Genomic DNA, 24,654 nt, shown 5'->3' with positions numbered 1-24,654 from the left:
AGAATTGTGAAATAGCTTAAAAGGAAAGCAGCATTTTGTTTCAATTTTATCAGGCAGAAGATGAAATCCTTTGCCTGAAATTGATTTGCCATATACCACCTTCCAGAGCATGACATTTGTGACTGTACAATCATTTTTCTCAATTAATCTTAAAATGTCCTTTCTTTCTTGGCTGTTCCAGATCCCTTGCCATTCTTTGTTATTTTTTTTTTAATTTATTTATTTTTTTTGACATAGGCTTGCTCTGTTGCCCAGGCTGGAGTACAGTGGCCCAATTATAGCTCACTGCAACCTCACCCTTCTGGGCTCAAGTGATCCTCCCACCTCAGCCTCCCAAGTAGCTAGGACTATAGGTGTGTACCACCACACTCAGTGAATATTTTTTTAAATATGTTGTATAGACGAGGGTCTTGCTGTGGTGCCCAGGCTGGTTTGGAATCCTGGCCACAAGAGATCCTCCTGCCTGGGCCTCCCAAAGTGCTGAGATTAGAGGCATGAGCCACTGTACCCAGCCATTCTTAAAGTGCTTTCCAAACTCAGTTTCTCCATGACAAGGTTGGGATGCCCTCTACCACCTGACCGCCACTTGCTTTTTTCCAGACTAAATGAAGAGGTTGACTGAAGATCTGCAGGTTTAGATACCTTCTCCTCTGTGCCCTCGGTACCAGCAACCCAGGCCTCTCACCAAAACCTGCATTTATGTGCCGCCATGCCTCTCTTCCCCTATGCACTCTACACCTTTCCTCCTCAGCTTCCTTTCTCAAATCTCAATTCATCCTACAAGGCCTGGGTGAAATGCCACCTCCTTCCTGAAGCCTTCTCTAAACATTGTATTTTCCCCTGAAAATAAACTCTTTCTGGACACTATCATAAAATTTATCATCTCATGATAAACTTAACACTTTCAATAGAATTGACTTTTGTGGTAAAGTCAAAGAAAACAAAGTTTTATGCCATTAAAAGGCTTCTCTTTTTAAAAAATTTATTATTAAATTTGCACACTTACTTCTCTTCAAAAGCCTATTGTACAGGCAACTGTTTGGTAGCCAAAAAAAAAAAAATCTTTCTATCTCTGTCCCTTATTTTTTAAATATTAGATGTTTCCTATAGTTGGCCTAGTAGAGCTTTGTTGAGACTAGGTGGAGGGTATTTTTCTATATCATGATGATAACAGTACAATTTCTAAATAGGTAAACTTTCCTAGCTGTCTTAGGTTCTCTGGCCAAGTCCTGAGATACGGATTCATGTTCAAGTGATTTACTGTGGGAGTTAGAAAAGCAGGAAGGGGCAGCAGGAAAAAGCTCGTACATTTGTGGTCTCAGTGGGTCCTGGATTCAGCCTGGCCCCAGGGAGCTCTGCAGCATGACTGGAACTACAGAGCAAAGTCCCATCTGAAGCAGAGGTCAGTCACTGTCTAGGGTTTTGAGGGTGGGAGTGGGGTGAGGGATCTCATCTCCTGCTTGGTGAGGCTCCCATTTGACTGAGAGGAATTATCCAGAGAAGAGTTCAGTTAAAGGGTGTCATCAGCTATCCCAGCAGTTGGGGGATGGCTGCTCCCACAGATAAATGGACGCAGGTGGAACAACAGTGTCACCCTCCTAGCCAACTGAACACATTTATGAAATGGTCCGTACTATGTTCAAGAAGAAAAAGTGGTTAATATATTTCAATCTTTCAGCAGAATTATACATTCTTAAAACACTTTCTTCTTTGGAACCTGTGAACTACATTTCCATGCTTCTTTCTCAGGGTCCTTCCTGGTTTAGCTCTTCCTCATCTTCTACACTGTCTCCCTCAGTGACTGCTTCCATTCTCAAAGCTTTAATTCAAGTGAGATGCTATTTATTTCAAAATCTATATTTACATCTCTACCTCTAGCCATGATTTTGATCCTTAGTTCCAAATCTATATAACCCACTGCCTTCAAATCATCTCCACTTAGATTCCTCACAGGCAGTTCACATTCAAAAGGTTGAAAATTAAATATATGATTCCCCCTTCTAGAATGTTCTCTTTCTCCAGTGCTCCATATCTCAATAAATGGCACCACCATCCATCCAGTTGTCCAAGGCCAAAACGTAGGTACCCCATCCTGTATCCTCTTTCACCCTCCACCTCCATCTACTCACTAATTCCTTTCAATGCACACCCTCAATATTTCTCTATATCTTTTATGTCATTACTCTGATCCAGGGCACTGTCATCCTACCCTGAACCACAGCACAGCCCACTAACCTCTTTCCATGAATTCAGTCTCGCCACATAATTCACTGTCTCTGCATTATAGTAGACTAATCTTTCTAAAATAGAGGATAAAATTAAAATCCAAACTCATTGTAATGACTGACAATGTCTCCATTATCTGTCCCTTGTCTACCCTACTTATCTACCATCATTAAAATCAACAGCAGGTTTGGTGTCCTAGCCATATACTGGATGCTTCATCAGTTTCTAGAAACCCCATGGTTTTTCTCACCTTCAGGTCTTTACAGGTGCTGTTCCTTTCTTCCTACTCATACCCATGATGTAAGCCTTTCACCCAGTTAACCCTGAATCAACCATCAGACATCAATTTAAAAGTCCCTTCCTCAGGGACTAGACCTTATGACTTTTACATTCTTCCTCAGAAACCTGAATTTTCTCTACTAAAATGCTCATTGATCATCATACTTACTTGTAATTTTTTGATGTCTTTTGTCCCTAGCAATAAAAGTCCTTTGTGAGAGCAGAGACTATGCCTATATTTTCATGAATATAACATCCCTGATACTGAGAACAATACCATTATATAGCAGGTACTATATAGGAATGAATATATAAATACAGGGATGATTTACGGGGGCTACTTTTACTCTAAATTCATTGGATTGAGCACCCCAGATTCTGCTGTAATTTGATGAGGATAATTGAACCAGAAAGTATTTAATCAGAACAGATCTATTATTAACCTTTGGTCCCATAGGGGTTCTGTCCACATGCTACCAGAAAAAATAAATATTTTTCAAAATATTCTACTGAGGAAAGGCCCTATGAGGTCTAGTGTTCCAGGCAGAAAAGAGTGGACACGCATGCCTCATCACTCATATGAGCCTAGCTGGGTCCAGGTGCTGGCTCCTCAGAAGGGGAGCATGGCAGGACCCTCACAGGGAATAGGGTAGAGGAGAGGACAGTCCATGTCTCCCTCAGAGTGCACTCATGAAAACTGGCCCGTTAGGAAGATTCCCTCTTCAGTTATCTGACATTCCCACAAACATGAATTCAAAATCCACTTGGTTTTCTTTTTTTTTTTTTTATACTCTTTGCCTCTTCTCACTCTTTATCTTTACCTACTCTGTTCACCCCCCAGACACCCGTGGGGAGCAACTCTCCCATGGAAGAGGACCCGGCTTCCTGTGGGCACGACCAGTCCATCCTTATTCCTCTGTGAGACACCTCTGATTTCACTCTCAGCTCCTCACTAACTCCACTTGCTAACATCAAACTCTTCTCTACGAGTTGTTCTTTTTTTTTCCCCCCCACTACTCCAACTAGCTTTTGAAAGCTTTTAAAAGGAAAACATTACTTTTATCCTCTACATTACAAAGACTGCAGATCAATAACACCCCTGGGTAAATCTTAAATGGATCACACCGAGGTAACACCGAAGGGGAAGGTAAAAGCTCGGGGCAGTGGAGGAAGGTGGTTGAGTCACTACAAAATTATAAACATTTTTATTAACTCATGAATGGAATGTGCCAAAATGAAAAAAGAAAAAAAAAACACTTGAATGAGGGGACTTATTATTAAAGTTGCATTTTTGACTGAGGCAAATTTCCTAGGTATGAAAATTAAAAATCAGGGAAGCTTTCACTGGTTAGTGGTGAGCATGGTTGGGCAGCTCTTGAGGCTGGGAACCCCAGGAATAGGTTGATCGGTATCTCACCCATGAGGAGAACAAGAATACTTATCCTTTTAGACTCCTGGAGTCTAAAAACACATAAATCTCTATTTTGATCGAATATGCACAGGTCTCTCTCTTCTACTAATCCTACAAATCTAATTATAATTTAATGTTTTTGAGTTTTCTCATTTTCATATGTAGGAGACTAGTGGATAGAAAGGGGGGGGAATCTTATCGTAACAACATTGTATGAAAGAAAAATGGCATACAAAATAAGGTAGCAATTAACAGAAGACATAAAAGTCACTAAGAAGAAATTGGACACTACCTGAGAGACTCTAGTAGCCTCCTCTAGGAATCTTTTCATTTCATCCTCAGAGAATACCACATTCATGGCAGACCCACTGGGAAAATAGAAAAAGAAAAGGCAGGTCAGTTTCATGCTAGCATGCTAGACTCAAACGATTGTCAGAACAGTTCCAGGCAATCTCTAGTTCCAGTCTGGGCTGAATAGGAAGATGCCTTGTTCTAAATTGAGACTTTGCTCCATTTAGTCACCAGGGCAATTGACCCAAGTATAAAGTCACTGAGGTTGAGGACAGAGAAAGAAGATGAGACCTGTAATAACGCCTGAAGAGAAGAGAAGACTGGTAGCTCTAGAGATTGTTCTTTCCCAAGGTTTTCCCTTTCTGATTTAGTTTTAGCATTCGACTTCTTCCAGGTAATTCTTAAGCCCTAACAGGAGTTAGCCCAGAACATAATTTTTCTAACCCTGTTTCTTGAATTAATTGGCAACAGTTGATCTTAACCCACTAGTACATTGTGAAAGCAGGTTATTCTACTACCTCAACCAGATTACAAAAGAACCAATTTTTAGTAACATTTGCAAATATATTATACAATATCTAACTGAAACTTTTCCTGCTGTATCCTTCCTTTTAAATGCATGGGAAAAAATGCTATCTGAAATCAATTTTCTCTGAATTTTGACATTTTCAAATTGGAATGGGAGGAAAAGGAAAGGAATAGTAAAAGGAAGGGAAGAAATAAGAGAAAAATGTTACTTTCCCTTTGCTTTGAAAAAGTAGCATTTTCTCTACCTTTTCTACTCTATTATAAATTTGTCTTTTTTTAACTTTTTAAAATGTATTTTTAATTAACAGATAATAATTGTGTATATTTATGGGGTACAATGTGATGTTTTGATCTATGTATACATTATAGAAAAATTCAATCAAGCTAATTAATATATCTTTCACCTCACCCATGTATCATTCTATTATAGATTTTGCATAATGAGCTTTCAATAGCTTTAGCTGTTAAGAAAGGAAGGCTAAAGCAAAAACATTGATAATTCAAAGTATAGGAAACTGGAACACAGATATAAATTGCAAAAATGAGAAAGGAAGTTCAGTAGTCAAAGCATTTTTTCAATACTTCCTTAAATGTGTACATGTCGTTTAAATTAATTTACATTAATTCCTCAAAGAAGTAGTATTATTAGACTGTGGTTTACAAAAAATGTCATTTAAATAAAAAGGAAAGTTTTCCACCTCATTTGAAATTTTTCATTATTTTAAAGGATTCCCATCTCAAATTCCATTTACACTTTCAAATTGTGCATAGCAAATTGTGTTTCTCTTATTATCCCCTGTTCAGTGAAGTAGTTCCTTACATGTGGTAACATCTGAAGAGAATAAGTGATAATTCACAACTTTGCCTTTTATGATAGAAGTTAGTTTCAAAGTTTAATATAAAAGATCCTCACTGTTCCTGCTCCACATCATTATAATTCATCTATTAAAAAAATCTGATCTCAAAAACTCAAATTTTCAAAACAAAGGCACTATCCAAAGGTGCTGAAAATAGTCAAAGATAAGCTGTCATTTCTGGGTATCAGAAAACAGATGCTGGTGAGACATATCCCAATGTGTGTGTGTATTTAATTGGTTTTATTCTTTAATGTTCTTTAATATAAAGCAATCTTCCCTTGGTTTGGCAAGGAGATGCCTTAACCTATGCTCCTAGAGGTAGGACTAAAGTCTCTTCTATTGCCAATCCCTGAAGGAAAGGCATTAAACTGAAGCTTGGTGCATTGGTCTTCAAACTGGCTGTGATGATTTGGGGATTGTCAATGGGTTTCACAAATTACTACATATAGAAGGCTAGTGCTAATAGCATACAGCATTCACTTCTGTATCTCCCAAGTTTTAAATCATTGTTTTGGAAAACAATATACAGTATTACCTCAAAACATAGGAAGGTCTCAACAAGCAGGGGTAGCCCACAGACTTTGCAAATTCCAATGCTTCATTCTAATCAATAGAAATAATTAGATAATATTAAAACAAATTAATATATAAAAGTATGAATAGTTTAAAATATGCAATAAAATTGAAGGACAGTATTGTTAGGTCAACTGGTAACTCAACTTTTTATTCTTTTTCTCAAAAGACACCATTACAATGTGTATAGGACATTAAAATACATAAAATTTCTAGCTTCTGATTCTAAATATCAAATCTAGTTCAAAAATAGTTTGAACTTCTTTCCATGGTCTGAATCTTAATGAGAATACTGCTATCAATTTATAATCAGCCTTTAACTGCAATCATGGAAATACAGCAACTTAAAAGTAAATTTGCTAAGCATAGTACATCCTATCTGCCCTGTTAACACCTCCAATAGTTAACATTCAGGTTACAACTCTTCACAAAAGAACATTGAGAAAAGACATTTGTTTCTCTCCTTACCAAAGTATTAACAGCTTTCCACGGTGCCTGAGCCACCTTCAGCTCATCCAAGACAGCTGAGAAGATGGACCGATCCTCAGCCCTGTCAATCTGCAATGGACTTGTGCCCATGATCTTGACACCATTCTTATACAGAGGCACTGCCAGGTTGTTTGGAATCTGGCCCCCAACTGATATGATGCAGCCACCACATGCCTAGAAAAGACATACACAATATCAACCATTGGAGTAACTTTATTATGAATGGACAACTGTGCTAATATTGCCTCCATTTTCTTACTGATAATGCTTAACTGAAGTGTGATGTTCTCATCTCTGCTGTTATTGGAGAATATTAAATTATACCACAAAGAAAGAAACATGCTTAGTTTTGACTTCCCAGGTGCTTTGATGTTAAAGTCAATGCAAGACTTCCACACAACTAAAGCATGACTATCATTTGTGACATTTGCAGGTGTGGCAATTGGAAAAGAAAAACCAATGAATTTTCACAATGTACTCTATACTATAATCAACTATTAAATAATTCCTGGACTACTGTTGTACTTTCCTAAATTGATATAGATAATCTTCAACACTCGCCTCTACTGTACCCCCCACACACAACCCAGCACGTATCTATCATCACCTTTCTCAGCCTTAGGAAGACTACCCTTTCTCCTTACCTAGGTACACTCCTCTCCTTTAGTTTGTCTAACCTCTAACCACCCTTAACTAAAGTCCATTCTAAATCTCACCTACCACTTTGATGACCTAATCCACCATCCTCTCTTCTTTGCCGTAACCTTGGCACCTATCTCCAGTACCCAGTCACTGATTTTAGTTCTTATTTCCTTACTATAGTATTTGCTTCACAAGCTGTGCCAGAATCTTTAGCCTTAATTCGAATGTTTGAGTAGTATAAGATTTCCTTACTTACAATCAAATCTCCTATTAGCAGTCAAAACTTCAAGATGAAAAGAAATTAGCCCATCAAATCCCAAAGTTCCTCAAGACTGCTGTTGTAGTGGTCAGGGTGAACCAGTGTGAGGCGGTAGGGAATTGGGTTTGCAGTTTTACATCCCTTCCTAGCTTGGTTCCCTCTGGGTACCATTTCCCCTCACCCCCAAGTTCAGTCTTTTTATCTATAAAATTAGGATAGTACCTGCCTACTTCACAAGGTTGCCATGTAGGTTAAATAAGATAATAAACATTAAAGGTCCTATATGGTGTCAGTATATTAAAAAAAAACATAATTATTACTATCAAAATGTTATATTATCTGATAGGCCATTGAGCTTTACATAATTTGTGTTTGCCCTAGTGACCCACTAATGAATATTAGAATTGCTGAAGTGATATGTATGTGCCCAATGTATTTTGTCATTACTTAAAATCATTCTGAAATGCTCTTATAAGTGATGAAGCTAATTTCTCTCTGATGAGAGCAATTATAGTACTTCCTAAACAAACACCCTGCAATTGAGTGCTTAAAGGCATTGCAAACAGTATTGAAATTAATAACCCACTGTGCTGCATATTTATAAGTATACTTAAGCTACTTTTACCCTCATTTCAAAATATGTTCAATGGACATTTTTACAAAACCTTTAAAAAGAATTATTCTCTTTACCATAATCATATTTTTGTTTTCTTATTATTTTTGGTTTATTAACAGTGTTGTTTTTGAGGCTGAAAAACAAATTCTTCAATTAAATGTGTACAAAAAGTCTCATGTGAAAGATTTCAAAGTAATTTTTAAAAATTAAGAAAGAAGTAGCAACTTATGAGCACAAGTTAGAGTCAATTGGACTAAATAGGAGCTTAAAGTTGAATAAAAAAGGCCTTAATATATACATAAATATTTTTCAAAATAGCTCTATAAAATTGATTTCTCTTTTTTAATAAATTAACAACTTTCAAAACAATAACAAAATAATAGCTGCTATTCTTTATTACTCTTTATTGATGACTCTATTATGTATCCTGGACTGTCTGTTTTGATCTTCAGAATATCCTTCTGAAGAGATTATTATCACCCTCATTTTACAGCTAAAGAAACTGAGGCTCAATGAAGGTAAAGTGACATGCCCATATCACTTACCTAGCAAATACAGCTACAGAGCTTATATGTGAACTCTATTCTATACATTTTAACGCAGCTATGCTCAAGTAATTTACCAAATATTTGGATCTTAAACTAACTCTACTTTTCTGGCTGGTTTCAGGGGTGGTTAATGTTAGAGGATAAACGGAAAGCTATTTCTAAAACATTCTTTTAGAAAAGTGCAGATAGAAAAACTTTCAGCACAAAACCAAATTCTCATTCTTGACCTCCAGAGTCAGAGATCATCACTGGGAAGACAAATCCTGTCTACAGGAGTCTTTTAGAGTAACAACATGATGGTGTCGTGCAGGTTTTGCCCATACAGCAAAAGGAATTCAGTATGAGAACATGTTTGTAGGATGAAGTGAATGTAGCACATTTTCATGGGAGAATCTGCCATAAATTGGCCCCAACCTATAGGGACACAGGGACAGAATGTGGTATTCTACACAAGTAAATCATCATCATTATGATAATCACTTCTTCCTAAATAATTTCAAATAATCTACTGAAATAAAATATTCTAAAGTTCAGATACTGTTTCACAGATTTCTAAACTACTTGAGGCTTAAAATCATCAATTGAGCTCACAAAGTTCCATTGATCTTACCTAGATTTGTTTGTATCTTTTTTACTCATCTTAGTTTTCTAATTTTTTAAACCTGATATCACTAACACACCACCAGAATATTTCCAAAGCAATACCCAAGTTGCAATCACACCAGAAATTTATTTTCTACAGTAAAATATTTAAAAGAAATACTTAAAATTTATGAGAATATCTTAACTTCTCCTAGCCACTACTTTGGTTAGTCCTTATTTTTATGAACAAATTAAGCATGATCTTATTAATATACACAAAATGCCATGTGAGAAAATTTATCTTACTGACAGATATAGTATTTGCCTCATTAAAAATGGCTCTGATTTTTGCAATTTCATGGATTATCTCCAATTTACAAAATTCCACTATTTATATATCTGCTAATGAGAAGGATCATGCTTTATATTTTAGTAATTTACATTTTAGTAAAAGATATGTTACATTTTAGGCAGAATCTTAGGATAATATTTGATTACAATTAAACTAAATGGTAGAAATGAACCCTAATTCTGTCTAGAGACACACATTCTTTAATGAATTTTTCTTATCGCTAATTAATGTCTGTCATTATTTCATTCATTTAACTCAAGATTTGTTACAGAAGTACCATTGTCTATATATAAATATATATACCATATTCTCATATTCTTCAATATAACATTTTAAATTACTTCATAATATAGAGTAACACTATACTTTTAAGTGCCATTTCATTTTAAAGAAGAGCCAACCTATTTCTTTCTATCATACTAACTTCAGTTATAGTAAAAGAATCTTATTAATAGCCATGTATAAATGTATCTAAAAGAATTCATAGATATTTCTATCTCCCCTTAAACCATTTCACAGGAAAAATAATTATGTGTATGTAAAATGCCTGTTGCTATTGCCTGTAATACTTTTTAATATTTTTAAAATGAGCCTTTGATTTTTCACATATTTATATCATGAATCTCAGTGTTATTGTTAATGTCTTGAAGGTAGAGGCTTGTTTTTAGAGCTATCATGTTGAACCTGGCATCTACAAGATGCTCAAAAAGTATTTGTAGAATGCATTTATTTTAATGCCCACCAATCTATATGAAATGAATATTAAAGAGTCATTAGAAAAACCATGTCAGAGAGAACTAAAAAAAAGTATATATAGTACCTAATGGAATTATATTGAAAGATGAGTAGGTTAGGCTCAAATGGACATCTATGATTATATTAATACATCCATCCTAAACTTTTCTGTTTTTCTTTATGATGGTAAAATCATCACATTGTTGCAGTACATACTTTACACTTTACAATGTGACTTCAATCATAAATTCCATGTTAACTTCACAGTACCTGCAAGTAGCATGCTTTTACACTCCTGTGATTCATTAACAGAAAAGATGACACATAGAGAATTTAAGTAGCTTGCAAAGTCAATGAGTCTTCAAGTCAAACTAGAATTTAAGTATTGTGGTTTCAGTTCAGTACTTTTTTTCTCTAAGTGACCATATTTTAAACACAGGGATGATTCTCTGTGGTAAGAAATTAACTGTAATGACATCAAAAACATAACTCCTAGACATCACTCTGAAATTTTCCAGTGGTTATTTTTTTAAAAGTTGCTATGCTTCTCTTTAATACCTTTAAAAGTTTCCATCTATTAAAAAGAAATTTAAAACAGGAAGTGATTGTATTCTTTTCTAAAAGTAGTAGTTATTTTTTTAAGTGTAAGATAATTTTACTTGTTCTCCAAACTATGACTCCACAGTGAAGTTGCACTCAATAGTGTTGGAGTGGTAATAGGGGAGCAACTGTAAGTGAAGGCTATAGAGAAACCAAAATCATTCAAAATTCAGAATAGACTCATTGATCTTAAACTGAAGGTTAATAGCTTCATCTGATGGAGCAAGGAATTAACTGGTCTTGTGTGAACAACTGACTCTTCTGGGAACCGTTCATCATTAAACCATATCACATGAACTAGTAAGAGGCTGTTTATTATGTGACTAAATGACCAATTAAATCACTCTGCAAAATATTTATGAGAGGCCATCTTGTACTAGTTAACATGTGGCTGGCACATGTTATAATACCAAGTAGAGTTTTCAATATGGAAAGCTTAGAATGAAACAGTGAATGCTACATGAAAAATAATCACTCTGTGCCAGGGCCTCAAAAAGTCTGGAGTGATTTTTTTTTAGAGTTTCACTACAAAATTAGGCAATGGAAGGCACTGGCAGCTCCTTCTCCTAAGGGGAATTACAATGTAAATCTACATACATGAATACACATATATAAAGTGTGCACTGCATATATCTTCTCTTTTTCTTTTTTTTTTTTTTTTGTTTTTCTTTTTTTACCTCCTGATGATAGATGTCTAGTATTCTCTCCAAAGACAACTCTTCAAAGTACAGTTTGTCACACTCATCAAAGTCTGTGCTCACAGTCTCAGGGTTGCAATTCACCACCACTGTCTTCTTGCCAAGTTGACGCAGTGTGCGGATACTGGAGACAGCACACCAATCAAATTCCACACTGCTGCCTGCAGAGACAATAAGATTGGGAAAAGGGAGAGAAGCTTAAAGTTACAAGATAAAGAGAACCATAAATATATCAGCAGTCAGTCCAAGCTAAGGAAGATAATTCCTAGTGATTCAATTTTTAAAACTAACTCCAAAATATAAATTTCAGATCCATGATGCTTATTCTATTAGTAGTAGGAAATCAGAGAAAACAGCCATGAAATGTTGGCTCCTTTTATATGTTACATTCTGCAATAGGCACTATCCATATTTGAAGCATTCAGAACTTCAAAGTTAATGGGAGATAATTTTAATGATAAAGATAATCCTTATTTACTGAAAAGAAATTCAAAGTGAACATACTGACCTCAATACACAAAAAGAGTTAATCCAGTAATCACAATACTTGAGTTCTTGTTTCAGTCCTTGCACTTAATCTGCTGACTGAGGTGTCTTTGAGCTCTGACATACCATGATTGATTGAAAAGTCCTATGCTTTCCAAGTGTATCCTTTCAGTCTTAGCTAGGCCACCCCATGCAAAGTAAGTGACCTTCTAGAAAGAAATTTGAAGTATAATAATGGCCTAAATGCCTCAAAATATCACCTCTACTGGGAAGTCATAAAACTGGAAGTCTATAATTTGTAATAATACTAATTCTTTGCCTTAGGACATTGTCTCCAAAAAATTCTTGTCAAAATTTATTAACCCAATATAGTGCCATGTTAATTCTCACTGTCAAGTAAATATATACTTGATTATCAGCTCTCTCAGTGTCCTAATGTAATGTAAAATTTTTGTATAAATAGGTAAAATTTGAAAAAGAAAAGAAAAATGGTCCAGAGAGAAGAAGAGTAGATGCTGGTGAAGGTATTCAGGATATTTAGCCATAGATAACCACTATGGTCTAAATGTGACCCCCAAAATTCATGTGTTAGAAACTTAATCCTCAGTGCAGCAGTGCTAGGAGGTGGGGCCTCTTAGGAGGTGTTTAGGTCATGAGGGCAGAGCCCTCTGAATAGATGAATGCCATTGTAACAGGGCTTAACAGAGAAAGTTTGCTGACGTTATGCCTTTCACCTTCTGCAATGTGAGGACATAGCATTCCTTCCCTCTGCAGGCTGCAAGGTTTGAGGCATCATCTAAAATGCAGAAACCTAAGTCTCACTAGACAACTGAACTACCCAACAGCTTGATCTTGGACTTCCCAGCCCTTAGAACTGTGAGAAATAAATTGCTATTCCTTATAAATTACCCAACCTCAGGTATTTTGTTACAGCAGCACAAATGGACTAAGACAGTAACTAAAATGGTAAGGGTATTAATATAACACCTTTGCCCTATTTTAAGATATGGCCAAAGTTTAGTAAACTAGCATATCCCGAAGCACTTAGTTAATTGTAAAAACTAAAATAAACTATGCTTAAAGTAGCAGAATAAGACTACAAACATTCAAATCATATGTTTTATAATTTCCATATTAGAATACCTTGCAGAGACTGAATACTAAACACACTTGTTGACTAAGGTCACTGTGCATTTAAATAAATACTTTGCAATTGTAATAGATCTTGAGTGGCTATTAAATATCTAACTTTAATTGACTAAGGGAGAACATCCTAATCTCTGGTAAGTATGATTATATTATACAATGTTCTACCCATGCACCAATGTGACAAGATCTTTGCATTTGATGTAAGCAAAATTCAAACACTAGGTCAGAGGTTGTATTTGCAACATAATTTCTGGCTATGCATAAAGTCCTTGAGCAAACTTAAATCCTCATGAAAAATTATGCTAGAAGAGAAAAAGTCAAAGTTTAATCCTTTCCCCAAACCCAATGAGAGGTTCCATTCAGTTAATGAGTTTGAAAATGATAAAGGAGTAACATGGTGAAATGAGAGGAGATAAAATTTCTAGTTGGGACCTGATTTGAATGTCACTTTATCACTAAGTAGCTGTATATGTCTGGGTTTTATCTCTCTGAACCATAGTTTCCTAATTTGTAAAACATTGATTATAATGGCATTTGACATAGTTCTTGGAATAACAGAATTAACACATGTGAAGAGTTTTATATAAATTGCAAAGTCCTGTATCAATGTAAGTTTTCACTTTACCAATGTGATATGGGCCACAGCCCAGCACCATCATTCCGTGGTCATCAAAATTGATATCATGCTCCTGAGGGGAAAAAGAATATGGAAAGTATTATGTTATTATTCCATTTAATTAAACTATTTTTCCCATCTTTCAGTGTGTCTTTCTTCTTATTCCTCTTGTTCACATGCATCCTCTATTAGTCTCTGGGAACCCATGAGTATAAAGTGTTATGTAAGATCTACTTATTTTTAAAAAAGATATCTAGCTCAATATTTGTAAATTAGTCATGAAAGCATAGCATAATTATATGCTCATGTAATCATTGTCCTTATTGTCTTTTCACTTGTTTGGTTTCATTATCTTAAAGCAGTTCTTAAAAAAACTAAGTATAGAAACACATCATTGCATCTGACTCACATTTCTATTAACTTGATAACCAAAGATGCGAAAAATATATATTCCCTAATGTGCACCATCTACTGAATTGAGATTTCTCTGGGTATGGCAGTTTGGCAGTTCCTACCTGACCACTGTAGGTAACATAGAGGTAGTTTGTTACTGATGGGTATTCTGCAGCCAGTGTATCAATCTGCAAGAGAAAATAAAGAAAATAAGCAAATAAATAAGTATTTTTTTCCTTTATTATAATTTTTTTCAAGACTATGGGGTTTTTTGTGCTCCATTTATATTCCTTTAATGCCTATTACCATCAAATACAAACACATGAAAAGGTATGTACAATCTAATTGTTTTCTAATTCTGAAAATGAGAGAGAGGAAAAAAATTAATGATGTGGTCTAGCTACCATTTTGTTAGTAAATAGCCACACACACCCCGGGGCATCATTGGATTACTATAGTAGTACCTCTCATGAACACGACAAAGTGGTCCTGTAGTCTACTAGTTACCAGGAGGACTTACCCAGTCAGCTGTCTAAAGCAGCTGTGTGTGAAATGCAAAATGAGAGCAAAATGACCTATTTGTAAGGATGTCATTGGTTTGCAAATTAATGCACAAGATTTAAGTTACCTATGGCACTGAGCAATGAAATGACACAAATACCATAAAGCATGGAGGGAAGGGGGTGGGGCACAGAGAACAGGATCTCATTGAACATATTTGGAAATCAATTCATCTCTCTAGGGCCAGTTGCTCAGCTTAGTGAGCAAGAATCTGGGGCCGGCAGGGCAAGCTGGTATAAGGCAGGTGAGAAGGAAGAAAGATAATAATTGCTGAGTAGAAAATATTTAACATCAAGCTTGAGACCTAAGGGTATGCATGTGCCCCTGAGCATGCAGAGAAAAGTCAATGATTTTAAAGGACAAAAACCAGCTGGTGGTACTTTAAGCCAAGACATCCTTTCCATTAAAGGACCCCCACACAAAAAAAATCCACAAGGCACACCTATGAATGTTCATGTGTGATTGTCATGAATACTAGATGAGCTCATTATGCCCAGCCCTATCACAATGAATACTAAATGAACCATAATGATGGGGCACTTAAAATAAAGTATTACCCCGTAAAAAGTTAGTGCCAATGGAGATAACTATTCTTTCCAAGAGAATCAGCCACCATGGTAGGATATTTCAAGTCCTTCTATTGCACTAAGGATTTCTCTTATTACATATATATTTGGATATAGGTCAAAAAGCAGAGGAAAGGTCATTTTGATTTATTTTTTTTTCATTTAGGCCAAGAAAATTAGGTATGCTCATCTTTACATCCAATGTCCCTTCATCCTTCCCCTTTTAAGCACAAATCAATACTGGGCTGAATAAAATTAGTGACATCACAGGCATCAATTGGACAAGCAGAGTCACTTTCTAATCCCACTCCTCTTTTTATTGAATGGCTTTTTGAGTTATACCTACATTTCAGCATAGATACTCTGGGGAAAAGGGGAAATTCCTTTACCTGTTTAACCCAAGGGCGGATGTTTTTCTTTAACCTCAGCTCCCGTGTCTGGGCCTCAGTTAGCCCTAGGCATTTTGAAATCTGCTTGTCTGAGAACCCAATCTTCTTTGCCTGTTGGAGGGTTTCTTCTGTAATGGAGTCACTAGAATTTAACAGAAAAGACAGATCCAAGTTTAGACCAAACCATAAAGAGCAGTGGCATGTTCAATCTCAAAATGACCAAAGGCTCCTTATTTTCCACCTGCAAACATGTATAGATACCCTTGTCTTCTAAAAATTCATGAATAAATAACCCACTACATCTTTTATCCTCTATGAAGTCTTCTACATTTGTAAAGCTGACCTTCTCTGTGATTTCCTGCTTTTACACCCAGGTATCCTATTCCTTGCCTATTTCTTTAAAAAATGGCATTTGCATTTTACTGTTGTAATAACTTTGCTTGTTCAGTAATAATCAGGGACCTCCTTCTCTAAATCCAGGAGTCCTTTCTCAATATTCATTTTCTTCAATCTGTCATCATATGACTCTTTTGATGTTCCATCCTTTAAAGATATCTCTTCTGACTTTTATTAAGTTGCTTCTCACAACCTTTTACTGTTTTGTTCCCCCAAGGCTCTACCCTCTATTATCTCCTTTAGTCTGGCTACCTTCTCTCCTTCTCTAAATTTAGCCACTGTCATGGGCTCCAGAAGCAAGGCTGGTTGATAACTCCCAAATCCATGTCCTCTTTTCCAGTGCTGTGTTCCAGGTCTTTATGCACATGCACTTTGAGAATCATCTTCCCCTGGGTGTGCCAACATGCATCAGGATATGGATATCCTCTCCATAAACTGCCTCTATGAACTAATATCACACACCTGTCTATGTTGGGAAGGTTGTCTTATGGTTTTATAATTATTTTTCACCCAGGCTGGATTTGTCTCATTTTCCCCAAGCTCATGTCCATAGTGTAGAATTTATTCAGATTGTTTCTCTTATCTAATAACACCTTTGGCATTCCTTTTACCTGTCCAATTTCTATTAAAAGTTTCCCCACCTCAAAAAAATCCTTCAAAGTTTACCTAATGACCAGCCTCTCAGTTTGCTCTCATCTGCACTGATCTCCCCATGCTTTAAACTGCCTCTTTTATTTGGAGCCATGGACAATACAATTTAGCATATCATCATCACCTACTATCTTTAATGTCTCTTACCTTTCATTCACCAATCAGACTTTTTCCTACTACATTTAAGTCCCATGAGGGCAGAAAATACATTTGGTTCATTTACCAGATTATTCCTAAAGCCTAGCACATTATCTGGCCCATAGATAACATTCAATAAATATTTATGAATATAAATAAATGAAGGCTAAATATAAATTATAAATATAAATATAAATATATAAATACATCATATTTATATATTTATATAAAATGATTATAAATATAAATTATGCATATAAAGAAGAAATATAAAATGAATACTCTCTAGTATTTTTATTTTACAGAAAAGACAAAGAAGTGATTGAAATCAGCTCATAACTAGATTCCAAAATGCACACAAAAATAATTTGTAAAGAGCTAAGGGGTGGAGGAATGAAATACTACTGTGAAGCATCTTTAACAAAATACCTGTGGGGCAGCTATCTCAAGCAATAGTCAATATAATAAAATTCAATTATAACAATTTGGTAGTCAATACAATGATATTAAAATATAACAGTGTGTTGTCAAAAGATCTAAATGAAACATTTTCATGAAATCCTGTTAATAAAATGTAATTACATTAAATCTATTGCATTGCATTCATTCTAATCTTTAATCTTCTTTATTTAATTAACTCATATTCTGAATTTAGAGGAGAGTTAAGCTGATACATATAATGGCTATTTCTCTGGCTTTCTGGCATCAATATTAGTTTGGATTTTTGCAGCTACCACCTTTCCTAGTCTATCTGCTTTATCTATTGTACCTAAATTCCCTCTGTCTCAAATCAGTGTGTTAATTCTCCCAATGAATTTAATTCCTTCTGTTTTTATTCTTATTTTGAATTTTAATTTTTAATTTTTCCAAATATTTGATAAGCATTCCCTCATTTTCCTGTTGACTTCTTGAACACAACCTGATAAGTGTTATTGACTGACTTAGTATGTGTGCCAAGCCCTTTGCTACATGATCTAGAATTGTGCTGTCCAACATGGTAGCCCCCAGCCATGTGTGATTATTTAAAGGTTAATTAATTAAAAATTTTAAAAACTGAACATTTAGATCTCCAGTCACCCTAGCCACATTTTAAGTACTCAATAGCCACACATGGCCAGTGGCTCCTGTGTTGGGCAGTGCAGATTATATTATAGAATATTTCATCATCGCAGACATTTCTAATGGACAGTGCTTCTTGAGACAACACAAAACAATATCTGAGCAATGGAGGACAGAAAGTGATTCCAAACTTTTATGGAGGGATAAGCTATGTGGTGGAATGTGAGGTCAGAGAAAGATAACACTGTGAGAGGTGGTACTTGAGAAATACTACAGCGGTAGAGGGACAAGAACAGAGCTGTAAAGAAAGTTAAACTTACACAGATGAAGGAATTGACAGATATACCATAGGCAAGTGCAACTGTATTTGCAATAATTTGAGAGCAATGATGGACACGGCAGGCATCGGAAACACACTGAGGATTTGTGGTTGGAAAGAGTGAGTAGGAAACTGGGTCGTGAGGGTAGAGCAACATTCGTTGTCATTCTTTCACCAGTGCATGAATACGTGCTGTGTATCAGGCCTGTGACACCTATATTAACAATGGGGAGGTAAAATATCACATTCCTACCTTCAAGCAGGTCAGAGTACAGTCCAGGGCAGACAAATAGCCATTAATGTGTCTACACCAGGAAAGGTGCTACGAGAAAAATATATACGAGATGAAGGTGTGGCTCAGGGGCAGGGTTGGGTAAGTCTGGAAAGGCCTTACCCCAGAGATGACTTCTGAGGCTTTGAAACACAATCGTTTACAATTGCCTTTAGTTTTGAAAAAAAAAAAAGAAAAGAAAAAAGTAGAGGAAGAACTTGTTGTTGTTGTTGCTATTTGTTTTAGAAACATATGTTTCCACTTTCCTTGCCATGAATACACTCCTAAACCAATTGCTCATTTGTTTATGTGCAAGTATGCATTTAGCCTCCAAGTGGAAGTTCTTGGCAAATAAGCTACTTTTCTAAATTAGAACAGTAACAACTTTAACTTAAATGACTAAAATCCTAACACTGAAAAAACAGTGGTCCAGACACACTTAAGGAACATGCTTGGAAAAGAACCATCACATCTGTAATTAATACCATAGACTCACAGCATCACAAATGCAAGTTCTTCAAGTCCAAAAGTAAGCAGAAGTTATATATTTATCTTTAGCTTTTTTGATTATTTTTTTATTTGTTTGTTGTTGCAGTGGGTTTTTGTGTGTGTGTGTGTGTGTTTATTTTTATTCCTTATGTGGAATATCAGTCATTTCTTCAAAGGTTACTACATTGTTTTCAAATTAAAATGATAAATAATGGTATTAAATAAACAAAAAAGAAGTCATTTAGATTCCTCACATTTCTAATACAGATGCAATAAATTTGCATTTGTTTTATATACATTCAGCATGCAGTTTTTCTATAACTGAAATATGCATATTTCTCTTATTCTCTTTCACCACAAGAGTCCAGTAGGATATATAGGAATCTCTAGCAAATATGCAGTCTTCCTCCTCTACTCACCAAGCATTAATAACATGGAATCTTATTAACAAAGAAATAAAAAAGAAAGAATGGGAAAAGAAAAAGAAAGGCTGAGTGATAGAATTGGCTGTGTGCATAAAAGTTGAAATGAATTAATTTTGTGCTCAGCTTAAGTGGGAAAAAAAAAAGGTATTTGTCACTAAGATTAACTCAATTGTTACTGCCCCATGACATCCTCTACCACAGAGAGCTTTGACTATTTAAAGGGGATGTCTGAGAAGAGCAATAGTAATACAAAATAATGATTGTGAATAGTACTTCAGAATGGGGTGAAAACTGTTATATTTCTACATAGGCACCACCTCAAATCATACCAGGTGAGAATTCTGAAACAGAGATATCAAGCTGGACGTGAACAGTGCATATTTTAAGCTTGGTAACTGATTCTTAGAACACTTTCCTAGTGAGCCAAAATCTGCTTCTTTAACCTTTGCCCAATTTTCCAATAACTAGATCAATACCCTGAAATGATATTTTTATATGTCTTGAGAATTAGAGTGTATTACATTGGAATATCATATTAGTATATCCATCTACCTTAACTTGAATGCAAATTATTGGGTAGGTGTGATCATAGGCTATTCAAAGTGATGTATTTTCGATACTATTTTATTCATGGTCTCTCTGGTTATTAATTTCTACTCTTTAGACATGGTCATGACACCATGCAAAGCATCTAGCAATCCTCCTCACTGAGAAAGACATGTTGATTCTTACCCACTATGGCAATTACAAAGGCACAGACAAGTTCCATCCCCTCCCACGTTCAGTGCTGCCTAATTCTGCAGGGTACTCCTAATTCCAAGACAGGGAGCAGCGGACGCACCCCCTGCATTTTCCTCACTTGTTCTCTCCTCTGCTTCTGTATAGCACAAGGTTGGCTGGCACGTCATTACACACAGAAGAAAACTGACTTTATTCCTAACTTGTTCTGATACAAAATTTTATTTTGTGTCCCATTATAATAAAATTTTAAAAAGAGACAGTTTGAAGACATGATTCATTAGCTTTGGGCCAGTGATTTAGATAAGGTTAAACCTCCTCAGAGTCAAATACAAGATGAATAATCTTAAGTGAACATAAAGTTCATTTAACAATGTGGAGATTCAGATACACACTTCTGATCTTTCTCTACCCATATTGGGCTCCCTCCATTTATTTTGTCTCCAAAAAGAACTTCCATCATAGTGACTTTTTTATTTTGTTTTTTTAAATCAAACTAGGTAAAAAGCTTATTTTAGAAACAGAGCTATTATAGTTTTATTTTTCCAAAGGAAAATTGAAAACCTTAATTTAGAAAAAAACTCAAAACACAATAATTACTAAAAGGAAATACACATGCTGAATATATAGCTCAAAACTTCTTTTTGAACCCTCAACAGGGAATACTCCATTTATATTACATTGTAAAGCAAGGGAGGATTATACCAAGTTAGAAATGTGATCAGCTGAATGGAGCACACAATTTAAAAATAGGTATAATAAACTTTCTGTTATTTGATGTGTATTTACGTGTACTAGTATTTTATGTTTATTTTTACTCTTTTGAACATGTATACATTAAATCCATATTTCAGAACTGTATTCTCTAAAATATGCTCTATACACAACTTGTCTTTCCCCTACCAGCTTGCCTTGCTTTGAGAGTTCAAGGGCAAACTTTTCAAAAGGTTAGACTTTCATCATTGCATAACAGGCTCTAAACAATATAACAACACGTCAAATGGCTGTGTTGCTGGCCTTTTCATAATCTTCCGTTTCTTTCTACTCAGCAGCATAAAATGATAGCTTGAAATTTTAGAGGGGGAAAAATGTCTTAAAACCAGACCATCAGACTTTTACACACTCTGCCATAGTCTTTAATGGTGAGACGGCATGGCTCAGCTTCTATGGCGGGAAGTCTATGGGGTGATCTCTGGTTTATAAACAATACAAGCCTTTCTCCTCTCTCTCTCCGACTCGCAATGTAGATTTTGTTGTTGTTGTTTAAAATCATACCCTGTCATCTCTGGAACTTCCTCCACTCACACTTACTCTTCAATAATAAATGATAAAAGGAAATGGAATAAATTCTCCTTAATGAGGAAATTTTCACCTGGCACAGAGGAGCTGGGGAAATCTATTAGGCGACTGGAGGAACGCCTGCAGCATGCTAATTACCAGGGGAGCCACGCACTTCACACAGTCCTCTCTTCCACTTGACTGGCTTTTATCTGATCCACCAACTCACAAGTAATACAAAACAAATTTCCCTCCAGATTGCACAAGCTCTAATGTGAAAATGAGCACTCCACCTGGCCTACAATTATGGGATGGGCTTGCAATTTTATTATTATCCTCTTTAAAAAAAATTCTCCCCAAAGACAGAAGCAGAGAAAAACACTCAGTCTGATGCTTAGCAATGACACCTGCTTTAGTAAGAACAGAGACCTGAGTAAGATACACATTCTCTGCATTGCGACCCCTCCCCATCCTCTCCCATGAGATTTTCAACTGCTTCACTGATTATTTTTGCTATTTCACAGGTTCAAGACCATGCCACAATCACAATAATGCCAGCAGTGGAGAAGTTATTTGTCTTCTCTTTTCTTTCAAAGAGACAGGTTGTTACCGATTTCCTTATGAGAGATGCAAAAGACATTTTCTTTTTCAAAAACAGGAGTAGCATTTAGAAAAGCAAAGGATAAACACCCGGAAAACTGAGTAAATACTATTATTTTCTCTTAATTTTTGAGAGCACCATGACTTGTTTCTGTACAGCAATGAGGTCTTTGAAGGAATTAAAGAAGATCTTGATCTTTAACACTCACGTACAGGACAAATAATACCTAGATTCAATGTTCTTGTGGAAAGTATGGTATCATGAACATTATCTAATAAGATCTGGGTCTTCTTATCACTATCACAATAATGTTAAAATATTACAAGTATTGGTTTTCAACAGATGGCATACTTAAAGCTGTATTTTGCCTTTAAAGGCTAGTAATAACAACAACAAAATCAAAACGAAGAAAACCTTATGAGCAACTGGTGCTTTGGATATTTTTATGTAGGTAGTTTTTAATTTCCTAAATCCTATGTTTATGTTTTACCAATCTTTAATGACCCTAATAACCCAGAAATATTGTGGTAATACTTTCAATCTGGTAAAATCACATATCTACTATTGAATATAATATCATAATTATGCTCTCTGAATACCAAGAAATGATAATTAGGAAAATAGCCTAATGCAGGCTGAGTTAATTGTAATTTTTTAGCCTTAATAAATCACATTTTATTTATCTGTGATTCTTAATTTAAAATGCTGCGACTTTCTCTGCCCTTGATTTGATAAAGATGAAAAACAAATGGAAAACACCTCACCAAAGTAGTAAGTCACGTCAATTAGTGTATAAGAAAGTATTCTGTTACATTAAAAGCATGCTGCTAATCAAATGGCTTTCACCTGATCAGATGGAAGTACAGGGCAAAGTCTATGAAATATTGCTCCTGTTATTTCTGATTAATACATTGACTTGTAACTTTAAATCTAGATAATGTATACTTTTCCCAAAAGAAAGTTGATGTATTCAGTTGCAAAACCCTGGATTTTCTCATGGATATGAGTTTGTTTTATGTGTACAGAATTTAAATCTAACAGATAAAAAGAGGTACTTTATAAAATCTTAATAGAAAATTGACAGTGAATGAGCATTCTTTAATGTTTTACCATTTTCTATTTCACAAATATATGTATTGGAAAGTCCTATATTTTAAAATTTCTCTATCATCTTTGTTTAAATCATCATATTTCCACAGAGTAGTTTTCCAAACATCACAAATGTTGTCCCAAGAAACAAATGTATAACTTCCAATACAAACTTTATATGACTAAGAAATTATTACTTAGGACCTTATTAAAATAAATTACTTAACTGAAGCATAATTATTTTTCTTGCAAAATGTAACATATATGGGAATAATTTTGACTAAATTTTTTTCTAATACTTAAATGAGAAACTATAAGCCTTTTTTAGGAAGGAGGAAAATGAGAAGCCACCTTTAGGAGGATGTGGGAAAAATTCTAGAATTAATTTCCTGGTGACATGTCACACTTGATCTATGTTGATAAGAACCTACATGGAAATCAAATACCTGTATCGCCTAGCATTTTTCAGAAGAAGATATATAAAATGCACATTAATAACCATGATAAAAAAGTTATCATTTACTTGACATTAGTAACTGTATACGCAAACAACTTAAGTAACTCACTCCTCAAGCTGTCTAGACCCAAGAATGGGCAATTAAGTCAGTTTACCAGGTAAAGAATGGGTGGTAGTGTAGGGGTGGGAGGTAGTAAGAACCACTGATACTGTCATGTGGATATTGATGTGATGGCCCTCACATTATCATCATTATATTTACATAGGCAAATACTGCCAAAATGCCTATTTACACCTTTGATAGACAAATATCATCGGCCAAAATCTAGGGTTAGGCTCCAACTATCCTGAGGATAAAAACCCATCAATGAAGTTAGAGAATTCTCTAGCTTCTAGAATTCTCTAGAGAATTTATCATCAATGAAATGATAAATATGTCAAGTGTTCAGCACAACACCAAGCAGGTAATAAGAGCTTCATAGATGCAAATGGTGGAGGAAAAGGGAGAAAAAGGACCAAAGAGAAGAGGAGGAAGAGGAAATGGGAGGAGGAGTTTAACAGATCAAAACTGGCAAGGCACCTACACTTGGTCCAACACCTCAGCTCTCTTCTCCCCTTCCCTCTCTTATGGAGCATTTCTGTCCCCACACCTTGAGGTGGTGAGGGTCACCATGCTTTTTATTCCCTGCAAGTCAAAACTGATCTCTTAAAGAGAATGTGCTCTCAGGCAAATGCTCCACTGTTAGGAGGTATGGCCCTGCCTTAGACTGCTTGGGACAGAATCACACTCTTCCCCTCCAAGGTCAGACTCAGAGACTTTCTGCCCCCATAAAGGCATTTCAGGTATAAATTAGCAGCTGAAAAATTTCTGGGGAGTCAGAGACTGATTCTCTAGCT

The 24,654-nt window shown here is 35.5% G+C and overlaps 1 protein-coding gene across 1 annotated transcript in view; it reads right to left on the bottom strand.

Annotated features, from left to right (window-relative positions):
- Window positions 1–24,654, bottom strand: part of CPS1 (carbamoyl-phosphate synthase 1) — a 114,828-nt gene that overhangs the window by 22,938 nt on the left and 67,236 nt on the right. Inside the window, exons 22-28 of the mRNA XM_012751480.3 lie at window positions 15,847–15,988; window positions 14,453–14,518; window positions 13,947–14,010; window positions 11,666–11,847; window positions 6,634–6,828; window positions 6,128–6,195; window positions 4,209–4,284 (exon numbers count right to left, since the gene is read on the bottom strand). Coding sequence (XP_012606934.2) covers window positions 4,209–4,284; window positions 6,128–6,195; window positions 6,634–6,828; window positions 11,666–11,847; window positions 13,947–14,010; window positions 14,453–14,518; window positions 15,847–15,988 — 793 coding nt within the window. The remainder of the gene's footprint in view (window positions 1–4,208; window positions 4,285–6,127; window positions 6,196–6,633; window positions 6,829–11,665; window positions 11,848–13,946; window positions 14,011–14,452; window positions 14,519–15,846; window positions 15,989–24,654) is intronic.

Source organism: Microcebus murinus, chromosome 8 (assembly GCF_040939455.1).
Source record: "Microcebus murinus isolate Inina chromosome 8, M.murinus_Inina_mat1.0, whole genome shotgun sequence".
NCBI classification, from domain to species: Eukaryota; Metazoa; Chordata; class Mammalia; order Primates; family Cheirogaleidae; genus Microcebus; species Microcebus murinus.
The sequence above is the reverse complement of the archived record's forward strand: the minus strand, read 5'-3'. Positions and strand labels throughout refer to the sequence as shown.